At 42.6% G+C, this 25,591-nt stretch overlaps 1 protein-coding gene across 6 annotated transcripts in view; it reads left to right on the top strand.

Moving 5' to 3' along the window:
* The window catches only part of nktr (natural killer cell triggering receptor), a 234,456-nt gene that overhangs the window by 199,880 nt on the left and 8,985 nt on the right, over nucleotides 1-25,591 (top strand). For 5 of the 6 annotated variants that reach the window (XM_072576348.1, XM_072576349.1, XM_072576346.1 and 2 more), the window contains 5 exons: nucleotides 6,141-6,228; nucleotides 7,692-7,840; nucleotides 8,746-11,748; nucleotides 16,419-16,511; nucleotides 24,796-24,855. In XM_072576348.1, the coding sequence (XP_072432449.1) occupies nucleotides 6,141-6,228; nucleotides 7,692-7,840; nucleotides 8,746-11,748; nucleotides 16,419-16,511; nucleotides 24,796-24,855 (3,393 nt within the window). The remainder of the gene's footprint in view (nucleotides 1-6,140; nucleotides 6,229-7,691; nucleotides 7,841-8,745; nucleotides 11,749-16,418; nucleotides 16,512-24,795; nucleotides 24,856-25,591) is intronic. The other variant, XM_072576347.1, reaches the window with a different exon arrangement.

Below are 25,591 nucleotides of genomic sequence, written 5' to 3'. Positions count from 1 at the left end.
AGGGAATCCTGAGGAACAAGGTGTACATGTATTTGGAAAGGCAAGGACTATTTAGAGATAGTCAGCATGGCTTTGTGCGTGGGAAATCTGTCTCACAAACTTGATTGAGTTTTCTGAAGAAGCACCAAAGCGGATTGATGAGGGTAGAGCAGTAGATGTTATCTATTCGGACTTCAGTAAGGCGTTCAACAAGGTTCCCCATGGGAGACTGATTAGCAAGGTTAGATCTCATGGAATACGTGGAGAACTAGCCATTTGGATACAGATCTGGCTCAAAGGTAGAAGACAGAGGGTGGTGGTGGAGGGTTGTTTTTCAGACTGGAGGCCTGTGACCAGTGGAGTGCCACAAGGATTGGTGCTGGGTCCTCTACGTTTTGTCATTTATATAAATGATTTGGATGCGAGCATAAGAGGTACAGTTAGTAAGTTTGCAGATGACACCAAAATTGGAGGTGTTGTGGACAGCGAAGAGGGTACGTCAGATTACAACAGGATCTGGACCAGATGGACCAATGGGCTGAGAAGTGACAGATGGAGTTTAATTCAGATAAATGCGAGGTGCTGCATTTTGAGAAAGCAAATCTTAGCAGGGCTTATACACTTAATGGTAAGGTCCTAGGGAGTGTGGCTGAACAAAAAGACCTTGCAGTGCACGTTCATAGCTCCTTGAAAGTGGAGTTGCAGGTAGATAGGATAGTGAAGAAGGCGTTTGGTATGCTTTCCTTTATTGGTCAGAGTATCGAGTACAGGAGTTGGGAGGTCATGTTGCAGCTGTACAGGACATTGGTTAGACCACTGTTAGAATATTGCATGCAGTTTTGATCTCCTTCCTATTGGAAAGATGTTGTGAAACTTGGAAGGGTTCAGAAAAGATTTACAAGGACGTTGCCAGGGTTGGAGGATCTGAGCTACAGGGAGAGGTTGAACAGGCTGGGGCTGTTTTCCCTGGAGCGTCTGAGGCTGAGGGGTGACCTTATAAAGGTTTACAAAATTGAGGGGCATGGATAGGATAAATAGGCAAAGTCCCCTGGGGTCGGGGAGTCCAGAACTAGAGGGCATAGTTTTAGGGTGAGAGGGGAAAGATATAAAAGTGACCTCAGGGGTGACCTTTTCATGCAGAGGGTATGTGTATGGAATGAGCTGCCAGAGGAAAAATGTGTTGCTGGAAAAGTGCAGCAGGTCAGGCAGCATCCAAGGAGCAGGAGAATCGATGTTTTGGACATAAGCCCTTCTTCAGCCACGTCCTCAAACAGACTCGCTACCACAGCCACACTCCAGCATTTGCAGTCCTCACTTTCTCCTGCCAGAGGAAGTGGAGGCTGGTACAATTGCAACATTTTAAGAGGCATTTAGATGGGTATATGAATAGGAAGGGTTGGGAGGATTATGGGCCGGGTGCTGGCAGGTGGGACTAGATGGGTTTGGGATATCTGTTCGGCATGGACAGCTTGGACCGAAGGGTCTATTTCCATGCTGTACATCTCTATGACTTTATCAGTTTCTCTCACTACCTAATAAACCCTGAAAGCTGAAACATTGGAATAGAAAGGAGCTGTTCCCCTTAGTTGAAAGGTCAAGGACAAGGGGGCACATTTTTAAAGTGGAAGTCTGGAGGTTTAGAGTAAATTTGAGGGGAGGTGAGGATCTGGAACATAAGCATGGGAGGATAGTTAGAACCTTTGAAAAGAACTTGGACGAGTACGAGAAATGTCATAGCATTCAATATTATGTGCTCAGTGCAGGAAAGTGGGACTGGTGTTGGTAGTATATTTTTGACTGCACAGACTTGATGGGCTGAAGGGCCTCTTCTGTTACTGTATGATTCTATGCTGCAGAAGCTTGACAGGATTGATATTGTGAAGATATTACCACTAGTCAAAGAATCTCAAACAGAATAAAATTTCACTCCATTAAAACAGAGATGCAAAGGCATTTCTTCTCCCAGAGAGTAGTAAATAACTGGAGTTCTCTATGGCAGATAGTTGCAGAGGCTGAATCACAGAAAGTATTTAAAGAAGTAGGGCTTTAGAAATAGTGGGGAATTAGAGCAATGAGGAGCTGACAAGAACAAGGAATTGAACCCTGGGGCAGATGAGTCATGATGTTGCTAAAAGGTGGAGCAGACTTGATGGGGTGAATGTCCTTCTTCAGCTCCATTTTCCTATGTTCTGAAATGAGGAACTGAGTAAAATAATTTGCCTTATGGCCAATGTAGTAGTGGAACTTAAGAAAAAGGTACATCGCCCATCTCTGCCATAGTAATATTCTGATTAGAAATGTGACTATACGTTATTAGTTCAGATGTTGGTATGATTGAACAAGTTAGACGCTGAAGTGAGACCTGGTTTAATGGACCATAAGTTTGTTTTTTCTTTTTTGTTTACTGTGGTGGTCACTTAATGAGTGTATTCACAAGAGGTTGCCAATACACTTCTAACAAAATAACAAAGGGTTATTACATATAAAAGAAAAACATGAGCTCGATTAAATGATACCAAAACAATTTGAAATTATCTGGCTACAATATTCTGAAGAATAATTGAAACAGCAATAATTGAACCCTTGAAACCTTAGTGAGGGGTCACCCATGTCTTAACACTAAAGCTCCTTGCTCATCTGGTACTATTGTATACAGTTTCCTGATTGACAGCATTTTGTGCATTCATTCAATAAACAAATTGCTACCTCAGCTAACTCATTACTAGATATGGGCTACTTAAATTCACACCTTTAACTGCCTTAGCCATGGGCACCCGCATGGGCCCCAGCTATGCCTGCCTCTTCGTAGGATATGTGCAACAGTCCATCTTCCACAGCTACACTGGCACCACCCCCCACCTTTTCCTCCGCTACATCCATGACTGTATTGGCGCTGCCTCGTGCTCCCACGAGGAGGTTGAACAGTTCATCCACTTTACCAACACCTTCCACCCCGACCTCAAATTCACCTGGACCGTCTCAGACTCCTCCCTCCCTTTCCTAGACCTTTCCATTTCTATCTCGGGTGACCGAATCAACACGGACATTTACTATAAACTGTCCAACTCCCACAGCTACCTAGACTGCACCTCCTCCCACCCTGCCCCCTGTCAAAACGCCATCCCATATTCCCAATTCCTTCATCTCCACCGCATCTGCTCCCAGGAGGACCAGTTCCAATACCGTACAACCCCGATAGCCTCCTTCTTCAAAGACCACAATTTCCCCCCAGACGTAATCGACGATGCCCTTCACGGCATCTCTTCCACTTCCCGCTCCTCCGCCCTTGAGCCCCGCCCCTCCAACCGCCACCAGGACAGAACCCCACTGGTCCTCACCTACCACCCCACCAACCTCCATATACAGCGTATCATCCGCCGTAATTTCCACCACCTCCAAACGGACTCCATCACCAGGGATATATTTCCCTCCCCTCCCCTATCAGCGTTCCGCAAAGACCACTCCCTTTGTGACTCCCTCGTCAGGTCCACACCCTCCTCCAACCCAACCTCCACTCCCGGCACCTTCCCCTGCAACCGCAAGAAATGTAAAACTTGCGCCCACACCTCCTCCCTTACTTCCCTCCAAGGCCCCAAGGGATCCTTCCATATCCGCCACAAATTCACCTGCACCTCCACACACATCATCTATTGCATCCGCTGCACCCGATGTGGCCTCCTCTATATTGGCGAGACAGGCCGCCTACTTGTGGAACGTTTCAGAGAACACCTCTGGGACACCCGCACCAACCAACCCAACCGTGGCTCAACACTTCAACTCCTCCTCCCACTCCACCAAGGACATGCAGGTCCTAGGACTCCTCCATCGCCAGACCATAGCAACACGACGGTTGGAGGAAGAACGCCTCATTTTCCGCCTAGGAACCCTCCAACCACAAGGGATGAACTCCGATTTCTCCAGTTTCCTCATTTCCCCTCCCCCCACCATGTCTCGAACTCCGTCAAATCCCTCAAACTCAGCACCGCCTTCCTAACCTTCAATCTTCTTCCTGACCTCTCTGCCCCCCACCCCCACTGTGGCCTATCACCCTCACCTTGACCTCCTTCCACCTATCGCATTTCCAACACCCCTCCCCCAAGTCCCTCCTCCCTACCTTTTTATCTTAGCCTGCTGGACAAACTTTCCTCATTCCTGAAGAAGGGTTCATGCCCGAAACGTCGATTCTTCTGCTCCTTGGATGCTGCCTGACCTGCTGCGCTTTTCCAGCAATACATTTTCGGCTTTGCTCTCTAATACCTTTATAGAATGACCTTTATAGAAGTTTATAAAATCACGAGGGGCGTGGATAGGGTAAATAGTCAAGGTCTCTTCCCTGGGATGGGAGAGTCCAGAATTCATTCTTGATGAAGGGCTTATGCCCGAAACGTCAACGCCCCCTCCTCCTCAGATGCTGCCTGACCTGCTGCGCTTTTCCAGTGCCACACTTTTAGACCCACAACTAGAGGGCACAGGTGAGAGGGGAAAGTTTAAGGTGAGAGGGGAAAGATTTAAAAGGTTTAAATTTTTCATGCAGAGGGATGGTGCATGTAATGAGCTGCCAGAGGAAGTGGTGGAGGCTGTTACAATTACAGCATTTAAATGGCATCCAGATAGGTATAGGAATAGAAAGGGTTTCGAGGGATATAGGCCAAACACAGGCAAACAGGACTGCTGTTTCTGAGCCTGACTGCTTGAACTGCTAATAGCAGCTCCTCAGCTGTTCAGCACCACTTTAACAGGATTGGTTTCTCTCTGAATGAACCTGGCACCCTCTCTCAATTTCTTATCAAAATATTCCAAATGAAATAATTTCTTGGAAATGTTGTAGTTAGCTCTGCATAAAATGATTTTTTTTTTCTTTCAAAAAAAAACCCAGACCTTCACAAAAGTGGAAACTAAAATTCATTTTTTCCTCACTTAGCACCTAAGTTCTCAAACAATAATAATACATTATGCACCTCATTACATATGCCAATGAAATCTCTTATTTTCTTTTGTGTTTTGGTTAATATCTTTTGTCAACTGCTCTTGTACCATTTTCTAATTCATTTCTGATGGTTATGACTTCTCTCTGTCTTGATGATGATTATCTTTTTTATGCATCAACTTGAGGGTAAAGAACTCTAGGCTATCCATATTGGCCCCAAATATTCTCTAGTTTGCTGTGGAATGGCTAGCTGCAGAACAAAACTACTTTTTCACTCAGTCTGAACAATGTACCTCAAGCTTTACACCTTCATCCACTTTATAGCAGTACTGCAATATTGATCCATTCACACACTGGACATTTTGTGGCCAATTTAATGATAGTTCATTTCCCTGTAAAGATAAAAGTTACATTTCCTGTTTTTCAAAGAGGATCAGTGCCTTCTCCAGTCTTCAGCCTACAAACTATTTGCATTCAAACCACTAAGGTCCCTGTTTAGCACCACTGCCATCATCTCATACCCCTGTCAACCAACATGATCAACAGATTCACTTTTCATTTGTTGATTGTGCAACATTACTGTGTAAAAATTGACTCTCTCATGTTCTTGCTAATGGTAGTCATGATTTGGAGGTGCCAGTGTTGGACTGGGGTGGGCAAAGTTAAACATCACACAACACCAGCATAATGTCCAACAGGTTTATTTGGAAGCACTAGCTGTCGGAGTGCTGCTCCTCACCTGACGACGGAGCGGAGCTCTGAACACTAGTGTTTCCAAATAAACCTGTTGGACTTTAACCTGGTGTTGTGTGAGTTTTAACTTTGTTCTTGCTAAAAGTGGCGAATACTTTAGCAGCAAGTGTCTAATTAAATGAGAAAAGCCTTGGGATTCCTGGACAGCTGCTAAATAATTGCATGGTGGTTCATTATTGTTGAATACATTTATCAAATCTGGGCAAAGAGTTCAAGTAAAGCTTCCTTCGAGAAACAAAGTGTATTCAAATATATTTTGTGACACAAAATAGTTAAGAATGAAGAATTTCTTTCTTTTCCAGAGCTATAAACATAATCTTTATGCTTGTGAACCATTTTTTGGAAGGGAAAGAAAGTACCCATGGTTAAAATTGCATTTGTGAAGTCTTTATATTTATGAATTGTGTGAATTTCCACAGTGTATTCTCTTTTTTTTTGTTGTTGTTTTAGTCAAATTTCAGCTATTTTTCCTCCCTTGCAGCAAAGTTCAGGAAGCACCCTCAACCCATAATGATCAGAAACCAGTGGTGTCAAAATCAGGCCGTAAAATTAAAGGCAGAGGCACGATGGTACGCATTTACTTCTCTCTGCCTGTGACTCTTTCAATCTCTGATGGTTAACTCCTTCAAAAATTGGTGGTGCTTAGTATTTGGGCTTTAGGTTCCACATCTAGGCTTGTCTTTTAATGAAAACATTTTAGAGCTTATTTTGTGCTTGTACAAAAGAAGGCCCTTGACTTTTTAATTGGCTTCAACATTGAAGTTAAAATATCAATATGTTCCCCTTCACTCAAATTGCTGATCTTTACTGTACTTCAAATTATATTTTGCTATTTTAACATACTTTGCCCATTGAGTAGGCAGACTCCTAGAGAGAAGCATGTATTATTATTCTTCATCCTTTCAGAATATTTTGACTGGTACTGTTCGCTCAAAGCCTGGTTTGGTGCTGAGCCACCTATGACTTGTATTCGATAGACATATGTAGGTCTCATTAATAGGTGGCTGATTGACTGTCCTTGTGTGGGAGGAAGGGGAAGGAGGAAACAGATTCTACTTTGACTTGACTTGCATTCAGGCTTGTATGCCTAGTAATAGTGGATTGAGAATCTCCATGACAAATTGCACCCTTATTATTCCAATAACTGAATATGATAGTTTCAGGATACTCGCGTTGAATTTGAACTAATCATTGCAGACACCCAGTTGAGTTGACCCGTCACTGCAAGTAGGCAACAAATCAGCTAATGCTTGGGAGCTTTGTGTCCTGATAAGCTGCAATATTTTAATCAGTTAAACTTAGGTACTGTCACCTTATCTCTAAATGTTGATTCTTCCAAATGTGTATGTAATTTCTGTTGACATAGATAACTATGACAAATCCCTGTTGGGTGAAAGGGCAGTCTCTGCATCAGGTAGTTACTTAAGTAGAATGTTGATGTTCCTCTGTCAGTAATTTCTTAAATTGATGGGTGTGTTCCCCTTACCAATACCCATTTCAAAAAAAGGAAGGCTTTCTGTGATGATCTGTGTGATGCACGTTTGGATGCAATACCAGAGATCTGCCAGCACAATGCAGTGTCACCCCTTGACCTACAGGTCAAGAATTTCTTGATCTTGAGCTTTTGCTGCATTTAGCTGTCGTCAGCTGGCTTGGTAACACTGCATTTGTAGGTGGGTTTGATCTGGAGATAGGGAGAATCAGTCAAAGTTCTTGCAGTGCACTGCCCTACTCTACAGAATGGAAAAGGTTGCTATTTCTTAACTGGGTTTGAATAGTAAATTTAGCATGTATGAGTTGTGATAGTATTACCTGCAGAGTATGTGCTAGTTTGAAAGGAAGGAAATTAGGAAATGTACTCTGCTAAACCCTTCTGTGTTTGCAGTGTGGACCCATAGTGCAGAATAGGTCATGGGTACAGGAAATAAAGAGGAATGAGAAATTAAATTCTGAAGATCACAATTATCCTTTCAGATCAAAAGGTTGCAAAACAAATTTTTTTTCTGTATCTTTTTATCCCTCTCTGGGTTAGCGCTATCGAACGCCTTCAAAATCTAGATCACACTCAGAATCTGAACTGGATGAGGAAAGCAGTGAAACACCACCTCATTGGAAGGAAGAAATGCAGCGAGTTAGAACTTACCGTGCTGCCAGTTTGGAGAAATGGACTAAAGGAGACAAGTATGTGCCCTATAGAGATTTGTAGAGGCTATGTACATAATATAACATATTGAGTGTACTTGTGTTTTTGAGGAGCTAAACTTTGAAGCAGTATGCATCCGTCATGTTAATATACTACAGATATTTTGTCACCTATTTGTTGCATATTTTGTGTATATCCCTTTGTAATAAAACATGTGCTTCTGATTTGTAGCTTCAGTACTCTTTTACCTTCTAGGTTCTTTGGGAAGCTGTCTAAGCAAAACACTAAGGAAATTGTGTAATATGGGAAATGAGCAGAAAAGTGCCATCAAGATAGTGAATTAACCATGAACCTATTGGATAGTAGAGTATACTCAAAAAGCCAAATATCTGATCTTATTTCTTATGTTTCTTAAGTCACCATAGTCCCAGAGGGCCATAAGTCTGCTGTCTCATTAGAGAGAGATGACGGCTGATGGTTTAACCGGAGGGTCACCACATCCTCAGGTTAGAGCAGAGGTTGGCAAGAAGAGTCCTTCATGATAACCTGAGGCAGTGTGGGAATTGATGGTATGCCGCTGGCAATACTCTGCCTCGCAAACCAGCTGACCAGCCAACTGAGTCCTTAAACTATCAATGTTAATTTTTAATTAAGTCGCAAGATGCTTAATGAAATCTGTTTCTGGCCTATAGACTCAATAAATAAATCTCACAAAGGGCATTCAATTGAAAATGTGGTTTTACAGGCAAAACAATGTACAGACTAGCGGCACATTTTAAATGTCAAATCTTACTAGGTTATCATTCAGTGGTACTTGTTTGGGAATGTTACTTTGCTGAGTGGAAAACGTTCTGTACTAAGAATTAAGTAATTAAAGTTGAAATCTTAGCTTTATAGACTACTATTGTACAGTCAATTCAGCTTTATTTTCCTCAATCTGTAGGTTAAAGTCAGAGTCGCGTAAGTGGAGCGACAGATCAGCTTCTCCGTGGTCACGGTCTTGGTCACGTGATGGCTATTACTCAGACGATCGCAACAGGCGGAAATCTAGCCACTATAAAAGAACTAAAAAGGAGCGGAGGAAAATCAAAGCAAAGAAAAAATCGAAGAAGCAGAAGCATTCGAGAAGACATAAAGTGCACAAACATAAAACAAAGGAGACCTCTATACCTCCAGAATCTTCACGTTCATTAAGCTGTAAGACAAAGTCTTCTTTTGAACATGAAAAGAAATCGCCATCATCAGCCTCTTCGAGACATTCATCAGAGAGTGCATGGTCTGAGTCTTCCACTCATCAATCATCTTCAGCCAGTACAGTTTCTTGCTCCTATTCAAGATCAAAGTCTCGGTCTCGATCCAAAGGAAGTTCCCGGTCCAGGTCAAGGACCAGGTCAAGATCCAGATCCAGATCTAGGTCCAGGACCAGGTCTAGGTCTAGGTCTAGATCTAGGTCCAGGTGTAGGTCTAGATCCAGGTCCAGATCTAGGTGTAGCTCAAGCTCTATATCATCAAGAAGTAGATCCACATCTCGATCTAGTTCAAAATCTAGACACGCCCAAAGGAGAAGTACCCAAATGCACTTTGAAAATCTCAACCAAACAAAACTTGACACTTCAAGAGTAGCTGCCAAGGAAAATGAGAAAAATGTAACACTCACTGCCCCAGTCGAAGCTGTTCCTGCGGTTCCTTTAAGTGAGAGCCCTCCACCGTCAAGGTGGAGGCCTGGCCAGAAGCCTTGGAAGCCTTCCTATGTTCGCATCCAGGAAGCCCAGGCAAAACTAAGTGAAACAACACCTACATTGAGCAGTAGAGATTCAAAATGTTCGAGGGATGATGACCTATCTCCATCTTTACGGAAACAACGCAGAAATTCAGACTCTAGACGGCATTATAACTCTGACCGCGAGAGCGATCGAAGTTCAACCTCAGACTATCGGAAGAGTTCACGGAGCAGAGGATTTAGTTCCCGGTCAAGGAGTCGGTCATATTCCAGGTCGAGGAGCCGGTCTAGTTCCAGGTCGCGGTCACCAACTAAATCCCCTTATCATGAATCCTCTTATTCCAAGTCGTCCAGTCATTCATATGAGTCCATAGAACTATGTGTACCTAGCAGTGATGAGAAATTTGACAAAATTCAAAAGAAAAATCCTGTTTCTAATAAACGTGGTAAAGATCAGCAAGCAACCTCTACTGCCAACCATGCAAACAAAGACCGTGAAACTGGAAAGAAATATGAAAAGGAGCACAATGTATCGTCTTCACACTGTTCCAGCGAGAGTGAATCTCTTGAGTATGAGAGGGGAAAGGAAAAAGTTGAATCAAAGAAACATAATGTGTCAAGCTCTCAGGCAGAATTGCTCAAAAAAAGCCACAGTAGCAAAAAGGCAGAGGGAAAATGTGAACGTTCCAGCAAAATTTCCATCAAGGAACATGCCACTGTGAAGTATGGCTCATCCAGTGATAGGGTGCAACGACCAAAGAAGAAGTCTTCAAGAAACAAATCCTCTGAAAGGAAACCTGCCACAGGGTCTTACAACAAAGATGGGGAACCTGTAAAGAAAGTTCACAAAAAGCCAAGATTGAAATCCGAGACGGAGTCTGAAACCGAACAGAGTAAAAGCAGCAAACTGCAATCTGGAACCACATCAGAGGAGGGAGAGGTGGTACAGAAATATGATGGCGGTGGGACTGAGGGGAAGGTGTCAAACAGAAGAGTGAATTCAAGATCTGAGGTGTGCAACGCCAAACCTTCTGGATCTTCCAACTCTGAAGGGAGCAGCAGACAGCCATCAGCCAGAAGGTCCTCTGTTGCCAGCAGTACTTCAGGTTCAGCAAGGGAAAATGAAAAGAGGCGAAAGAAGAAAGTGAAGCACAAACTTAAGAGTAAGAAAAAGTCAAAATCAAAGAGTACTAAATTCAAAAAGAAAAGTGAGAAGAAAAAAGTTAAAAAGGTTCCAAAAACGAAGGAGAAATTCCACTGGCAGCCGCCTCTGGAGTTTGGGGAAGAGGAGGAAGAAGAGACAAAAACCGATGGGCCTGGCACAAATGATGTTAAATCTAAAGTAAAGAACACGCTATCCTGTGTGGGAAGGCATGATGCGGGTAACACAATAACAAATTGTGCTGCTTCAATAAAAGGCAGCCATCCAGTCAAAGAGAATGCAGAACTGCGTGAATCTCCAACAAGTGCCTCAGGATTCAAACAGGAAGTGGAATTGCCACCAAAACAGAGAAAAGGTGATTCAACAAAGGCTGAAACCTCAGCAGCAAAACCAGGAGCAGCAGAAAAAGCCAACCCTCAGAGCAAAAGTGTGAAGAGCACTACCCCAGACAAATGCACTTCTGCGTCAGCAACACGGAAAAACAGTGAGAAAGAAGCGTCTGCTTCTGAAGCTGGATGTTCCAAAGGAGCGAAGAGTGCAGGAATCAAATCAGAAAGTGACAACTCAGCAGAGAAAGCTGGACAGAATAAAAAGGAGACAAATGGCGCTGAGGTTGTCCAAGCATCCGACATCAATGGAAGTACAATGGAAAATAGCGTGAGGACAGAAAATGAGCCAACAGACAGTAACAAATGGAAACCTTTAAAAGTATTACCAAGTGTCCAATCAGCTAGCTCCTTAGTTAATCCAGAGGTTAAAGTGGAGGCTACTGAATCCGATGGCAAACCCCAAGGGCTAAAAATAGAAATTAAAAGCAAAAATAAAGTCAAACCAGGCTCTCTTTTTGATGAAGTTCGGCGGACAGCAAGGTTGAACCAAAGGCAGAGAAACCAAGAAACTTCGAGTGAAGAGGACTCGCCATCCAGAGATAGCAATAGTCGGTCTCGAAGTAGCTCACGTGGCCATTACAGATCCAGTTCAAGAGACAGAACACATTCTCGAACGAGATCACGGTCAACCAGTCGATCGAGGAGTCGATCAAGAAGTTATAGCTCTTCTTACAGGTATGTACAATCTGTGCCCAAAGCTGATCAAAGATTGTTGCTTCTTCAAATGTTTCTAGAACTTGCAGGAAACCAATTATTGCTTGTTCGTATGGAAGTTGAATGTTGCTGAAAAGAGGCACCTTATACCAAAGCTTTACATCTTGCATTCAACAGGACAAGTGCAAAAATGCCAGATTTTAAATGATCAGATCACCCTTTTACGTGAAAAAAACGGCACTCTTAGAATCCCGACAGTGTGGAAACAGGCCCTTCGGCCCCACAAGTCCACATCAGCCCTCCAAAGAGTAACCCACCCAGACCCATTCTATATTTATTATCCCTTATTTATTTCTGACTATGAACCAACCTACACATCCCTGAACACTCAGGGTAATTTAACATGGCCACTTCACCTAACCCGCACATCTTTGGACTGTGGGAGGAAACCGGAGCACCCAGCGGAAACCCATGCAGACACTGGGAGAATGTGCAAGCTCCAGAAACATAGTCGCCTGAGGTTGGAATCGAGCCGTGTCCCTGGCACTGTGAAGTAGCAGTGCTAACCACTGATCCACATGTTAATTCTGATCTCTGTCTGCACTTTCTCCGTAGGTGTAACACTTATTCTGCACTTTGTTCTACTACCATGATGTACTTTGTATGATATGATCTGCCTGTATAGCACGTAAAACAGCACTTTTCACAGTATCTTTTCACATGAGACAGTAAATCAATCAATCAATCAAAAGGTGCTCATGGATTGGCAGTTGACGCTGATTACCGAGTGCACTACCATGGAGAGAGCAAAGGAGAACTATCGACTCCCAAAGCTACTGAGTAATTCAAGAAAGGCACAGAGCTTGTAACACATTCATACCACATAATCGAACAAGATGATACATGAATTCTAGTGTTGGTGTAATGCTAGGTATGGAGCCCACACTTCCCAGCAACTACCTGAGCTATTCAAACAGCATGATCTTTAACAAAATAATATGCAGAGTGTAGACCACATCCAAACAGCCCTTGCTTGTAACAATTGAAACAAAATGTCTAAGCTTCAAAGTAATTCCATGATAAGACAACACTTGCCGAACAATCCTGTGTGCATAAATAACTACACGAGCAGCCAACTTAAAATAATCAGTCAAGCTCATAATATTGTATATTGCTTCAAGAAAATATAAATGACACATTGGGATCTGTTCTCTGCAAACAAGTGGAATGTGTTCAAGCACCCTCTGTCCTCTCTGGTGTTCTCTACCACAAAGAAACACACAGGTGTCATAACTTTTTAATCATTCGTGAGATGTGAGCATTGTTGGCAGTGTTAACATTTATCACTCATCCCAAGCTTTTTTGAGAAGATGTTGGTGGGCTGTTGTCTTGAATTGCCATAGTCCACTTGGTGTAGGCAGACGCACAATGTTTCAATCCTTTTTGAAACTCCGAGTTTAATACAACTTGCTAGGCCATTTCAGAGGGAAATTAAGTGTTATTTCCATTGCTGTGAATCTGAAGCCACATGTAGACCTGCTAGGTAAGGACAGCAGATTTCCGTCACTAAAGGATATTAATGAACTATATGTTCTTACAACAGTTGGCAGTTGTTTCAGGGACATCATAAGATTGTATTTCAAGATTTTTATTCATTTCAAATTCCACTATCTGGTGGTACAATTCAAACCCATAATCCCAGAACATTGCCTGGATCTCTGTATTGCTAAACCAGTCACTAGGCCATAGCTTCTCATGGTAAGTGGGGGGGAAACTAAGATCTTTTGGAGAGTTGTGATAAATGTTTGTACTAATAGAAGTCTTTTGATCTTCTTGCTCCCATTTTATTTAGCCTCTTCTTAATTCTGAGAACATTTAGTGAAAAGATCTCCCATTGCAGTAAAAATAAATTGACTTCTCCACTTATTGATTAACGCTAGTTCTTGTTTGCTGGTATCTTTGCCCGACCATACAAGTTGCTCAGTCACCGGATGTCTGCAGGAATCTGGCATTCATCCATTGGCAAACAGCGGGAGGCAATGGCCTACTGATGATATTATCACTGGAACTGTTAATCCAGCAGACACAAGTAATGTTCTGGGGACCAGAATTCAAATCCTGCCACGGCAGATGGTAAAACTTGAATTCAATAAAAATCTGGCATGAAGAGTCGAATGATGAACATGAAACCGTTGCTGATTCTCAGAAAACCCATCTGGTTCACCAGTGTCCTTTAGGGGATGAAGCTGTCATCCGTACGTGGTCTGGCCTACATGTGACTCCCAAGCTCCAGCAATGTGGTCGACTCTGAACTGGTCAATTAGGGATGGTCAATAAATGATGGCTGAGCCAGTGACATCCATGTCCTGGCAGTGAATTATAAAAAAAATTCCAATCTGCTGACTTCATTTTCTAAATCTCCCTGCCATTAAACCTTGTTGAATACACACATGTGAATACAGTGATTCCACACCATTGGATGGTAATTAGTCATTCAGCTTCCCAAGGATGGATACTGTGCCCATAATTTGTTTGAGTACCTGCACCACAAGTGTAAATTACTGAAACGAAATAAAAGGTTAGAAACACATGGCAAATTAGCCAGCCCCTGTTAGATAAAGGGTTTAACATTTTGAATGGTGACCCTTATGTCGCCTTGTTTACATCTTGACACCTCTCACCTCCAGTTTACGTTTGATAATGCTGATTGATCTATTATGTATTTCTAGCGTGTTCACTGACTCTTTATCTCTCTAATAAATCAAACGTTAGCCTTCCCAACTGCTCAGTGGTTCTGATGAAAGTTCATTGGCCCAAAAGATTAACTCTTTTTCCAGCTCCATGGATGCTTCCAGACCTGCTGAGTATTTCCAGCATTGGCTGTTTGATGTATGTTATTCACCTCGACAGTTCTTTCTGGAAGTTGGTTCCACTCTTTATTTGGTTTGACCATCTTGTATTTAGCGCCATCCAATTGTAGACTCCCTGCAAATGGAAACATTTTCTTTACCTCTGTGCTGTCGAATTTTTAATTATGTTAAAGAAGTTCCTAAGCTCACTTGTTAGCATTTACTTTTAGCTCCAGCCAATTCAGCCTTTCCTGGTAAGTTGTCATCAAGTTTTGTTCTCTGTTCTGAAATTATCGAGTAAACCCATTTCTTTTTGTATTGTCACCAATCTATTGTCTATTGTCAGAAAGTTGTCAGGGCCAATAGTTATGACCACTGTCCTCCGCTGTTACTTAATAACATCTGGAATGATTCAAATTGGCTGAAGACTAGCAGTTGTGATACTGGGGACTTCAGGAGGCAGCTGAGATTAATTGTTCACTCGCGTTCGGTTTCCGCTATAAGTGTTAGTGTTTCAACCTTGTGGCAAATCTGCAGAGCTTCACACTGGTTAGTTTGTTTTGCGATTGTTCTCCCTACCTATCACATGCTGCTTATGCTGTTTGGAACATAGAATTAGGCCATTCAGTCCTGTGAGTCTGTCTGCTATTCAATATGATCATGGCTGATCCTGCTCTCAACCATGTTCTCACCCTCTTTCCCCCTTCTCCTTGATGCCGTTAAGGTCTCAAAATATATCAGTCTCTACCTTGAATATATTTAGTAACATCATTTCCACAGCTTTCTGTGGTAGAAAATTTCATGCAATCACTACCCTTTTGAGAGAATAAGGTTTTCTTCATCTCAGTCTTAAATAGTTTACCCACTGTTCTGAGACGGTTTCCCTGGTTCTTGGATCCCCAACTGGGGAATACATCCTCCTTGCATCTAGTCTCTCCAACCTGTTGGACATTTTGTATGCTTCATTCAGATGCCCCCACATTCTTCTAAACTCTCGCAGGCCCAAATTTTCCACACTGGACAGCATGCGAGTGGTCCTGTTATGTGGCTTCACCAGCTTGACACTATCTAGGTATGTTTGGTGCTAATCCTGACATGCCCCCCTGCACTCTACATTGAGCCAAAATTATTTCCAAACTTCATGGTTACCATTAGTATGGAGAATACGCTGGGCCCCGAGGTTTCGGCTTCCTGATGACTACAGTTATGCTACTGATGGTCTACAGTACCTCACAGGTTGGCAGATCTATTCATAATTGATCTCATTTAGCATGGTGGTAAGACCGTTTGGCACGATGGAGTCTATCCTCAGGTTTGAAGACAGGATTTCATCTCTACATGGTCTGCGTGGTGGTCCCTTTATGGGAGAGACAGCGGCAGTTTCACTAATAATCCAGAAACCTCTGGCAATGTCCTGGAGACAAAGGTTCAAATCCCACCATTCTCGATGTTAAAGTCTTAACCTGGGACTAAATGCTGGCCTGTTGGCTGTTGCTGTTGGTCTGGAGTCGCGTTAAGCCAGACCAGATGAAAATAGCAAGTTTTTTGCTGTGAAGGACAATAATGAACCAGATAAATTTTCACAAGAATTGACAATGGTTTCATGGTTGCCAATTGGCTAGCCCTTTTTTTTTTAAATTGAATTCTAATTTCATAGGTTTTGCATCCGATCACAGCTGACTGTGTGTCCAGAGTATTAGCCTGTGTCTCTTGAATACTAGCCTGCTAACATTACCACTGTGTCATCACCTCCCTAAATATCGTGGGAAAATTATAAAACCCAAAGTGGCTGAAAATGTTTCTTATTTGAAGCCATCCATGCTGCAATGTGATTAATTTCAGGTCCCGCAGTTACAGCAGAAGTCGAAGTCGACGTAGGCACAGCAGAGGTCACTCAAGTCACAGCAGCTCTTATAGAAGCTACAGAAGCCACAGGTAACTTCATTTGAAATGGCTATTATTAATGTTGTTGAGTTTTAATTTACCCACTGTCATAAATACAGTGGTGCGCTTGACCAATGAATGTGGTTTGCAAGTATTATTTTAAATGCCCGTATTTTGAGTATAAATCCTGAAAGAATCATTCTAAATCTATACGATGACCTAGTAAAACTAAAACTGGCATGCTGTACATGATGATCTTGGATTACAAAGGCCAGGGAGGAAATTATGTTCTGGTTATGGAGAGCCAAGTTAGACCCTACCATCCAGGGCACTGCAGCTCAATGCAGGTTCACCAAAACGTCACCATGGCTTAGAGAATACATAAATTTGGCTTGAATTACCTCAGGTGTCAAAGATTGTTGTGATCTGTGATTGAAGTGTTCAGAATGTTAAAAGGATTAATTGGGACAGATTCCTCTGTTGGAGGAATCAGGAATGGAAGGGCTATTAGAGCCAGGGCATTAAGGAGGAATGTTAGAACGTACTTTTTCCACATGCAAAGGGTAGTAAAAAATCTAGAATCTCTCTCATGAAAGGTCTTGGATGCTGAAACAATTGAAGTCTTCAAAACTGGAGTTTGTTGAATTTGTGTTGGGTAAGAGTATACAGAACTCTGATGGGTAAAAGGAGTTTAGGTTATTGAACAGCCCTGATCCATGTGAATGCTTCAATTAGTCTGAGGTTCAAGTGATATAATCCAATTAGGCCTGTGACATTACTTTCAGATGCCCCTAGTCAGGAGTATAATAATACACCGCTGCAACATAGTGAAGAAGTAGGGTCCCTAATGGTCTTGTGGTTAAAGTTTACAACAGATGCCAATGTATATCTCTATTCAAAAGGATCAGTGGCTAGAAAATGTTGTCACTAAATGAGGTTGAGGACTCATCGGATTCATTTAAGAAGGAACTTGATGCTGTACTGGGAGGATTGGCAGTGCCTAAGGGTGAGATTGGTCGGCCAAAACCTGAGATGAGGAGAAATTTCTTCACTCAGAATCGTGAATATTTATAATTCTCGACCATATCGACCTGTTGTGGCTCAGTGGTTAGCATTGCTAGGCAAAAGTGAGGACTGCAGATGCCGGAGATCAGAGTCTAGATTAGAGTGGTGCTGGAAAAGCACAGCAGGTCAGGCAGCATCCGAGGGGCAGGAAAATCAATGTTTCGTGCAAAAGCCCTTCATCGGGAATGAAGGCAGGGAGTATCTGAGATGGAGCGATAAATGGGAGGGGGGGTGGGGCTGTGGAGAAGGTCACCAAGAGTTAAATAGGTGGATGAAGATGGGGATGAAGGTGATAGGTCAGAGAGACAAGCACCGAGGAAGCAGATGTGGCTGTAGTAGCGAGTCTGTTTCAGGACATGGTTGAAGAGCTTCAGGGCAGAGAGATGACCTGGGGGTTCCAGTGAGAGAGATACTCACTGAAAACCTTGTAGAGAGCGAAGGAGAACTTCTTCAAGGTAGGCATCCTTGCAAGGGGATTCGCTGTAAGGTTAAAATCAACTAGGCAAAAGTGAGGACTGCAGATGCCGGAGATCAGAGTCTAGATTAGAGTGGTGCTGGAAAAGCACAGCAGGTCAGGCAGCATCCGAGGAGCAGGAGCAGGTTAGCATTGCTGCCTTATAGTGCTAGGGACCCGGGCGACTTTCTATGTGGAGTTTGCACATCCTCCCCGTGGGTTTCCTCCCACAATCCAAAGGTGTGCAGGTGAGGTGGATTGGCCATGCTAAGTTGCCCTGTGGTGTCCTTGGATGTGCCAGCTAGGTGGATTAGCCACAGGAAATGTAGGGTCAAGAGGATAAGGAAGGGGACTGGGTTTAGGTGGGATGCTATTCGGAGGGTTGGTGCTGACTCGGTGGGCCAAATGGCCTCTTTCTGCAATGTACAGAACCTATGATTTATTCTTTGATTAATGATAGATATTTGGATATTAAAGGAATCAAGTTTGGGTAGTACAGGTAAAAATAGTTGAGTTAGAAGATCAGCCATGTTCTTATTAAATGATGGTACAGGCTTGGGGCTAATGGGTCTTCTACTACTATTTCTTATATTCTCAAAAGACTTCCTTCATCGAACATGAGGTAACAATTACAACATTTAAAAGACATTTGGATAGATACATGAATAGGAAAGGTTTGGGGAAGAGGTTCCAGGAGCAGTTCAGCTTGGGTTATGTTCAGCATGGACTGGTTGGACCAAAGGGCCTGTTTCCGTGCTGTATGACTGTGAGATTCTTTGTCCACAGATCAAGTGGGAGGAAGGAATAATAGATTTATAATGGCAGCCTTTCCTCTTGTAGTTTAATCTGCACTGTGAACCGTGGAGCCAGAATATCAGCAGACTGTAGTACATTGTAGGAAAATGGGACTTAATATAATTATACTTCTGTACTGCCCTGATTCTACCCCATCTCCATTCATTTCTGGATATCACACTGCAGCATGGATGTATTGGACTCAGACATGAGCAACAAGAGTTAAATTATGAGCCCAGCTATTTCAACAATCTGACCCCTACAAAATCACTGCCAAATCATCATTCGTTTTTGTGAACTTATGTTTATTAAAAGAAGCTGCTTTATTTTTCTCCATACTCACTGATGTTTTTATCTGGATAACAGTTTCATTTAGTAATGGTATTTAAGCATCACTTTGATAGCTCAAATATATGAAACCATAAACAGCATTCTGTGATTAAACGCCTCCACATCTGAGGGTTCATAACATGTTAGTCTCCACTTCATAAAGTATGGATGAGGTCTGAAATTAACAATCAAGATGAGACTCCTTTCCCATATCCAGATTTTAATTGGAAGTGACCTATACACAAAAAAAGACATGAAGTTTCATTTTAAATGTTTCCCTTCTCTTCCTGACATGCTAACTCTGGAATGGGATGCAATTCCAGAGGTGCTACTCGTTCTTTGGTGCACTTCAGTCTTCATGTGCAAGTTTTGACATTGTTTTAATAATCAATGTTGGATCTCAGAGGGCTACTCAACCGTTCCTGCCTTTTCATAGTATCTGCTTTTCAGCATATACCCCTGATAGCGAAAGGGTTTGGTTGACATTGGCCTGTTCCTCCTTTCCTATATCCAAGGATGTTGAGATCACATGTAGCAATTGCCTCTTGCTGCCAAGATTGAGATCAGCTCACTTAATACATCCCAGAAATCAAAAGATTGTTAAAGTTTATAGTATTCTTTTTATAATCATGATATTAAGCAGGCATCTGGTTATTAGATATCATCTTGCTTCAGCGTTATTAGATATTTATAAAGTGCTGTGCACACATTTCCCTCCTGGATTGCTGACTGCTATTTATTCATTACTTTCATTATTTTAAAAAAGCTGCCATCAAATGCAAAGCATAGAAATGGTTTGCAATTGTCCCTTCGGAGCTGACTCCATTTAATAATACTGTTTGTTCAGTTAAGGGTTTGTACTAGACATTCTTTGCCCTTATATTGGACCCTTGTCACGTAGTCACTTTTGGGACAGAGAGGAAAGTTGCATCAATATATAAAATTGGTTATAGCTCTCCTATTTTCAGAAAGTTGAGGGATGCTTTGAGTAAGCTTCTTTCAACATCAAAAATGAACAAGTCACTGCCTATGACCTCTGGGCATCTGTCTACATTGTGCAATTTCACACTGTACTCACTGATTCCATTCCTTGAATATACGTAGAATGAAAATATTAACCCTTCTGTGCTATGTCAGTAAATAGTTTATGCTTTGATTTTCTCCCGTGTATTTGATTACTGCAACACAGTAGAATGTGACTCCAGAAATGTTTACCCCTGTATTTTGCCTTAGTTTTCTGTTCTTTATATGGCTTGACAGCCACCACATCAGTTGTTAAGTGGTCTTCATTTGATGCAGAAAATTTCCTGCCCATTCAGAAATTTCTGGCATGTGCAGCAATTTTGATTCATTCAGTAAGAGTTGAAATGTGCAGCACATTTCGTAATCTCAGTGTCCACAACACTTTATAGTTCATTACATTTGAGGTCTAGTCACTGTTTTAATGTCAGAAGTAAAGCAGCCAATTTGCTCATAGTAAAATTTCACTCGCTACAATGCATCAATGACCAGATAGTTTTTTTTTTAATGTGCTGTTGGTTAAAGGATAAATATTGGCTAGGACATAAGAACTAGGAGCAGGTGTAGGCCATCTGGCATTTCGAGGCTGCTTCGCCATTCAATAAGGTCGTGGCCCCAGCTCTACTTACCTGTCCTCTCCCCTTCATCCTCCAAAAAAAAATTATCTTAGGACCCCTGGGAGAACTCTGCTGCTTTTTATTAAAACAGGATCATGGGAACATTTAGAACTACCTGAGAGAGCAGATGGGGAGTTGGTTTAACATCCCATCAAAAGACAGATTCACCAATGGTGCAGCATGCCTTCATCACTGCATTGGAGCTTCAGCCTAAACTTTGTATTCAGGTTTCACGAGTGAGTCTTGTACTTGAAGTTTGGACTTGAGGATGAGAGTGCCACCACATGCAACTTCTATATCTGCTCCAAGGTCCCAAAGAACCATTTCAAGTCCAGCAGAGATTCACGTGCATTTCCTCTAACCTGATTTATCACACCCGTTACTCCCAATGTGGTCTCCTTTTACATCAGAGAGACCAAAAGCACAAAAGGAACCGGTTCAGGGAACATGTATGGTCTGTACACTCCAGTCAACCCCACCTTCCAGTTGCCAGCCATTTCAATTCCCCCTCCCACTCCCCTGATGACATGTCCATCCTGGGCTTCCCCCAACATCAACATAGGGCCACACGCAAACTGGAAGAAGAACACCTCATCTTCCACCTTGGGAGCCTACAACCACATGGCCTTAACATAAAATTCACCAGCTTCCAAATCTCCCCATCTTCCACCACATCCCAGGCCCAGCCTTCCCTCTCCACCCCACCCCCTTAACCTGACCTTACCTGATCTATTTTCCTTCCCATCTATCCACTCCACAATCACTCCCACTGACCAATCACGGCCACCTCCTGCCTGCATCCACCTATCACCATCCCACCCACCTTCTCTCCCCAGCTCTACCCCCTCCCTCTATTTATTTTGCAGCCCTCTTCCCCTTCCTCAGTCCTGATGAAAAGTTCCAACCTGAAACATTGACTCCCCTTCCACTCTGATGCTGCTTGACTAGCTGTGCTTTTTCCAGCTCCACTCTGACTCTCCAACATCTGAAGTCTTCACTATCCCCTATACTTGATGTGTTTCACAACTACAGCTGGATTTTTATCCTTCCATCACTAACAGCAATGATCACAGTTTCCTGAAAATTATTTTTTTTAAAGTTTCCTCAATTCAACAATTCTTTCTTATTCTGGGTAGTTTAGACATTTCAATTCCAATTCTTGCGAGGTGCACTGGAGGGAGAATGTGTGACAGCCTTGGAGGAAGAGGCAAATTTGGGGAGTCAGGGATTATGCAGAGGTTTTCCTGGCTTACAAGCAGATGCACTGCCTTCCAATAGGGATGATGATTTGGTGGAACAAGGCTGCAATCAGGTATCAGTGGATTTTGGTATAAGCAATTCCGGTATTCTGACCACAATTGGGGAATGGTGATTTCTGGCAGGAGAGCTCTGAGGCTTCCTCCTCAGTGATGGTAAGCAGTCACGCTCCTCATGGCCCAGTCGGAAACCTAAAGTTACCAAACTTACCTGCTGGGATATCTCCTGGCCTTACTATCTAGGTAGCCTGATGGAAGGTCATCAACCTCTTAATTTCTCAGGTTGTATCCTTTTCTGAGACAGACTAGGACCAGAGGGCACAGCCTCAGAATTAGGGGGTTACCCATTTAGGACAGAGATGATGAGAAATTTCTTCTCTGAGGTAGTGGAGCTATGAAATCCTTTTTCATGGAGAGTTGTCAAGGATAGATCGTTAAGCATATTCAATGCTGTCATTGATTTTTAATCAATGAAAGGAATGTTGACCCACAATGCCATTAGGGAAGGAATTAGAGGATTTTGACCCAGTGACAGTGAAGGAACTGAGATATATTTCCAAGTCCGGATGGTGAGTGGAGGGAAGCTTGAAGTTAGTGGTGGTCCCATGTATCTGCTGTCCTTGTCCTTCTCGGTACAAGTAGTTAAGAGTTTGAAAGGTGCTCTCTGAGGACCTTTGATGAATTTCTCCAGTGTATCTTGTAGATGGTAAACATTGCTGCTACTGAGCATCAGTATTGGAGGGACTGGATGCTTCTGGATGTGGTGCCAATTAAGCAGGCTGCTTTGCCCTGGGTGGTGTCAAGCTGCTTGAGTGTTGTTGGAGCTGCACAAATCACCATGGAAACAGTCACTAAGTGAAACCATAAATGTTACATTAAGGCATATCCTATATATGTTATTGTTAACGAAGGCATTCATACCAACATCCAGCAAAACAAATGTCATTTACAAAATACCCTGCAGGGCTGCAACAAGCATTCAATCAGACAGAAAGCAGGAAACTAGCCACTAGGATACACGAGCACCAACTAGCCACCAAAATACATGACCAGCTATCACTAGTAACCTTACGCACAGACGAAGAAGGACAGTACTTCGACTGGGACAGCACATCCATCCTAGGACATATTAAACAGAGACATGTATGGGAATTCCTAGAGGCCTGGCATTCAAATCGGAACTCCATCAATAAACACATTGATTTGGACCCCATTTACCAACCTCTGAGAAAAAGAATCGGAAATGATATCACTCACCTTAACAGACCAATTCACGTAAATAGAAAGCGGGTCAGAACACCAGCGCTTCGATGGAAGCTCACTGATGATGTTACCCAGCATGGTGATGAAACATCGCAGAACAAACCTACCAGCTCAGTGAGCAAACTTACAACCTGACTAGGAAGGGTTTAGAGCAATACAGGCAAAATGTTGGCAAAGGGACGAGATAAATTTAGGATATCTGGTCAGCATGGATGAATTGGACCGAAGGATCTGTTTCCATGTTGCATGTCTCCATCACGATGGCTAATTAAATATATATGCATCATTTTTTTTACATGAGAGCAGTTGTAATGATTAACTACTTAACTTTTCTAACATTGACTTGCATTCTTCCATTTCTGGTTGCATTAAATCTCACTTGTTTATAACATGAAAACACATCAGAGATTGAGATTATTTATCATGTTCCCCTTCCTCTATTTTACTGCAAAACCCTCTGTATGTTCAGTCTTCACAGTCATGAATGCAGGCCTTAGACCATCATCATACAAGCAGCATCACTTTCACTACCCATACTTGACAAAAGGCATTGGGGAAGTGATCTGTCTGGAAGCCCAGACCCTTATTCCACAATCTGACCAGAGTAAAACCAGGATGGTCAGTCAAGTTTGTTCTGTGGTGACTCAATGTTCATTGCATGTTGCCCTCTGCCATAAAGCCAAGAAAATCCCAGGTTCAATCCTGGTTTATGATCTGAATCAGGTGCTTTTAGACAGGGCTACCCAAGAGAAGCTGTTCTCTGTGTGTTTGCCCCTGAGCCAACCCTGCTTCCTACTCCCTTAATCCCTTTCTGGAGAATGTAGTAATGGAACTTGAGTTGCAGGCAGGATCAGATGCAGGTGTGATGGACTCTGTATTCAAATAACTGGTCATCTCAGCACTTGGACATCAGTAGAGTTGTGTCCTAGCAGTATTGTGTCTTCAGGAGGGAATGAAGGGAGAATTGGACAGGTAGAGCTGAATATAGTGCCAAAACACAGTCGAATATTCATTTCTGTGAATAGGCTAAAGAAAAGGCAAAGTGGTGTTCCTCCTTGTGATATTTGTAAACTGTAAATGTGCACCAACCATTACAATTTCCTCTGTAGGTACAGTAAGGTAAGTGATAGCTTGATAGCCCTGTGCCGTAATTCAGATGAAGTTGGAGCTTGCAATTCCTACAAAAGGATGCTCTATTCTGAGCCTGTCCTTCCAGGCAGACATTGAGTGGAGCTTTAAGCAGTGCAGTGGAGCAGACAGTGGTTACCACCTGTGACTGACCGAGCATTGTTAACAACATGCCTCGGATCGTTCTTTATACATCCCTGATTGCCAGCTGTGTGAGAGAAAGTCATCTCTGGCTGTTCACTTTTCCTCTGCAGTTACTGAACAACTAGAGAGAGAGAGAGAAACTCTCTCTGTTACTATCTGGTTGTGTAGTGCAATATTAATTTGGGTGAGGATGTGAAGTAGCTTTTGTGATTATTTGTTTCATGCATGATAGCTTATTTGTCTATCTTGTTTTCTTCAAACAGTAGAACCTATAGTCGAAGTCGTTCTAGAAGCTTGTCATCTAGACGTCACCGGAGGTCTAGGTATGTATTCAGTGCAAGGGATTGCTGTGTACACAGGTCACAAAGAACACATCATCCGTGTACATGCTTGGTTTGTTTTTGAGTCAATACTGTGCAGGAGAAGCATTTTGTTCTGTTTACTTGGTAAAAGGGTTTCTGCATTCCTCCACTTTTAATAACAAAGTTTAATGTTCAAGTCATTTATTATTAATTCATGGAATGTGGGCAACATTAATTACCCCTCCCCCACTGAGAGTCACAAACATTGCTGTGAATCTGAAGTCACATGTAAACCAGGTTAGGACACCAGTTTCCTTCCCAAAAGGACATTAGTGGTGTGTTTTTCCTGGCAGTCAGCAATGGTCATTATTAGCCTCTTAATTCCAGACTTTTATTGAATTCACATTCCACTGTCTGCTATGATGGGTTTCGAATCCAGGTCCCCAGAACATTATTGGGTTTTTGGTTTAATAGTTGAGCGATAATGCCACTGGTTCATCACCTCCCCTTAATGTCAACAAGAGTTCCCTATCTAAGTGGATACTCCAGTTCCCTCAGTTAGAATAAATTTTGGAAGTATTTTTGCCAGAAATACAAGGCTGTGTTCAGTTCAATAAGAGACAAGAACCTCGTTGTCTTTGCAAGAGAGGCTCCTAATGCAATAAAAGGCCAAATGTCAAGCATCAGTGTTAATGAGGAAGTGCATTTGTTAGAAGGTTTTTAGAAGCCCCACCCTCACTCTGAGTAGATCTCAGCA

The sequence above is a fragment of the Chiloscyllium punctatum genome, chromosome 8 (assembly GCF_047496795.1).
Source record: "Chiloscyllium punctatum isolate Juve2018m chromosome 8, sChiPun1.3, whole genome shotgun sequence".
NCBI lineage: Eukaryota > Metazoa > Chordata > Chondrichthyes > Orectolobiformes > Hemiscylliidae > Chiloscyllium > Chiloscyllium punctatum.
Note: the sequence above shows the minus strand (reverse complement) of the source record. Positions and strands in the feature narration are given on the sequence as shown.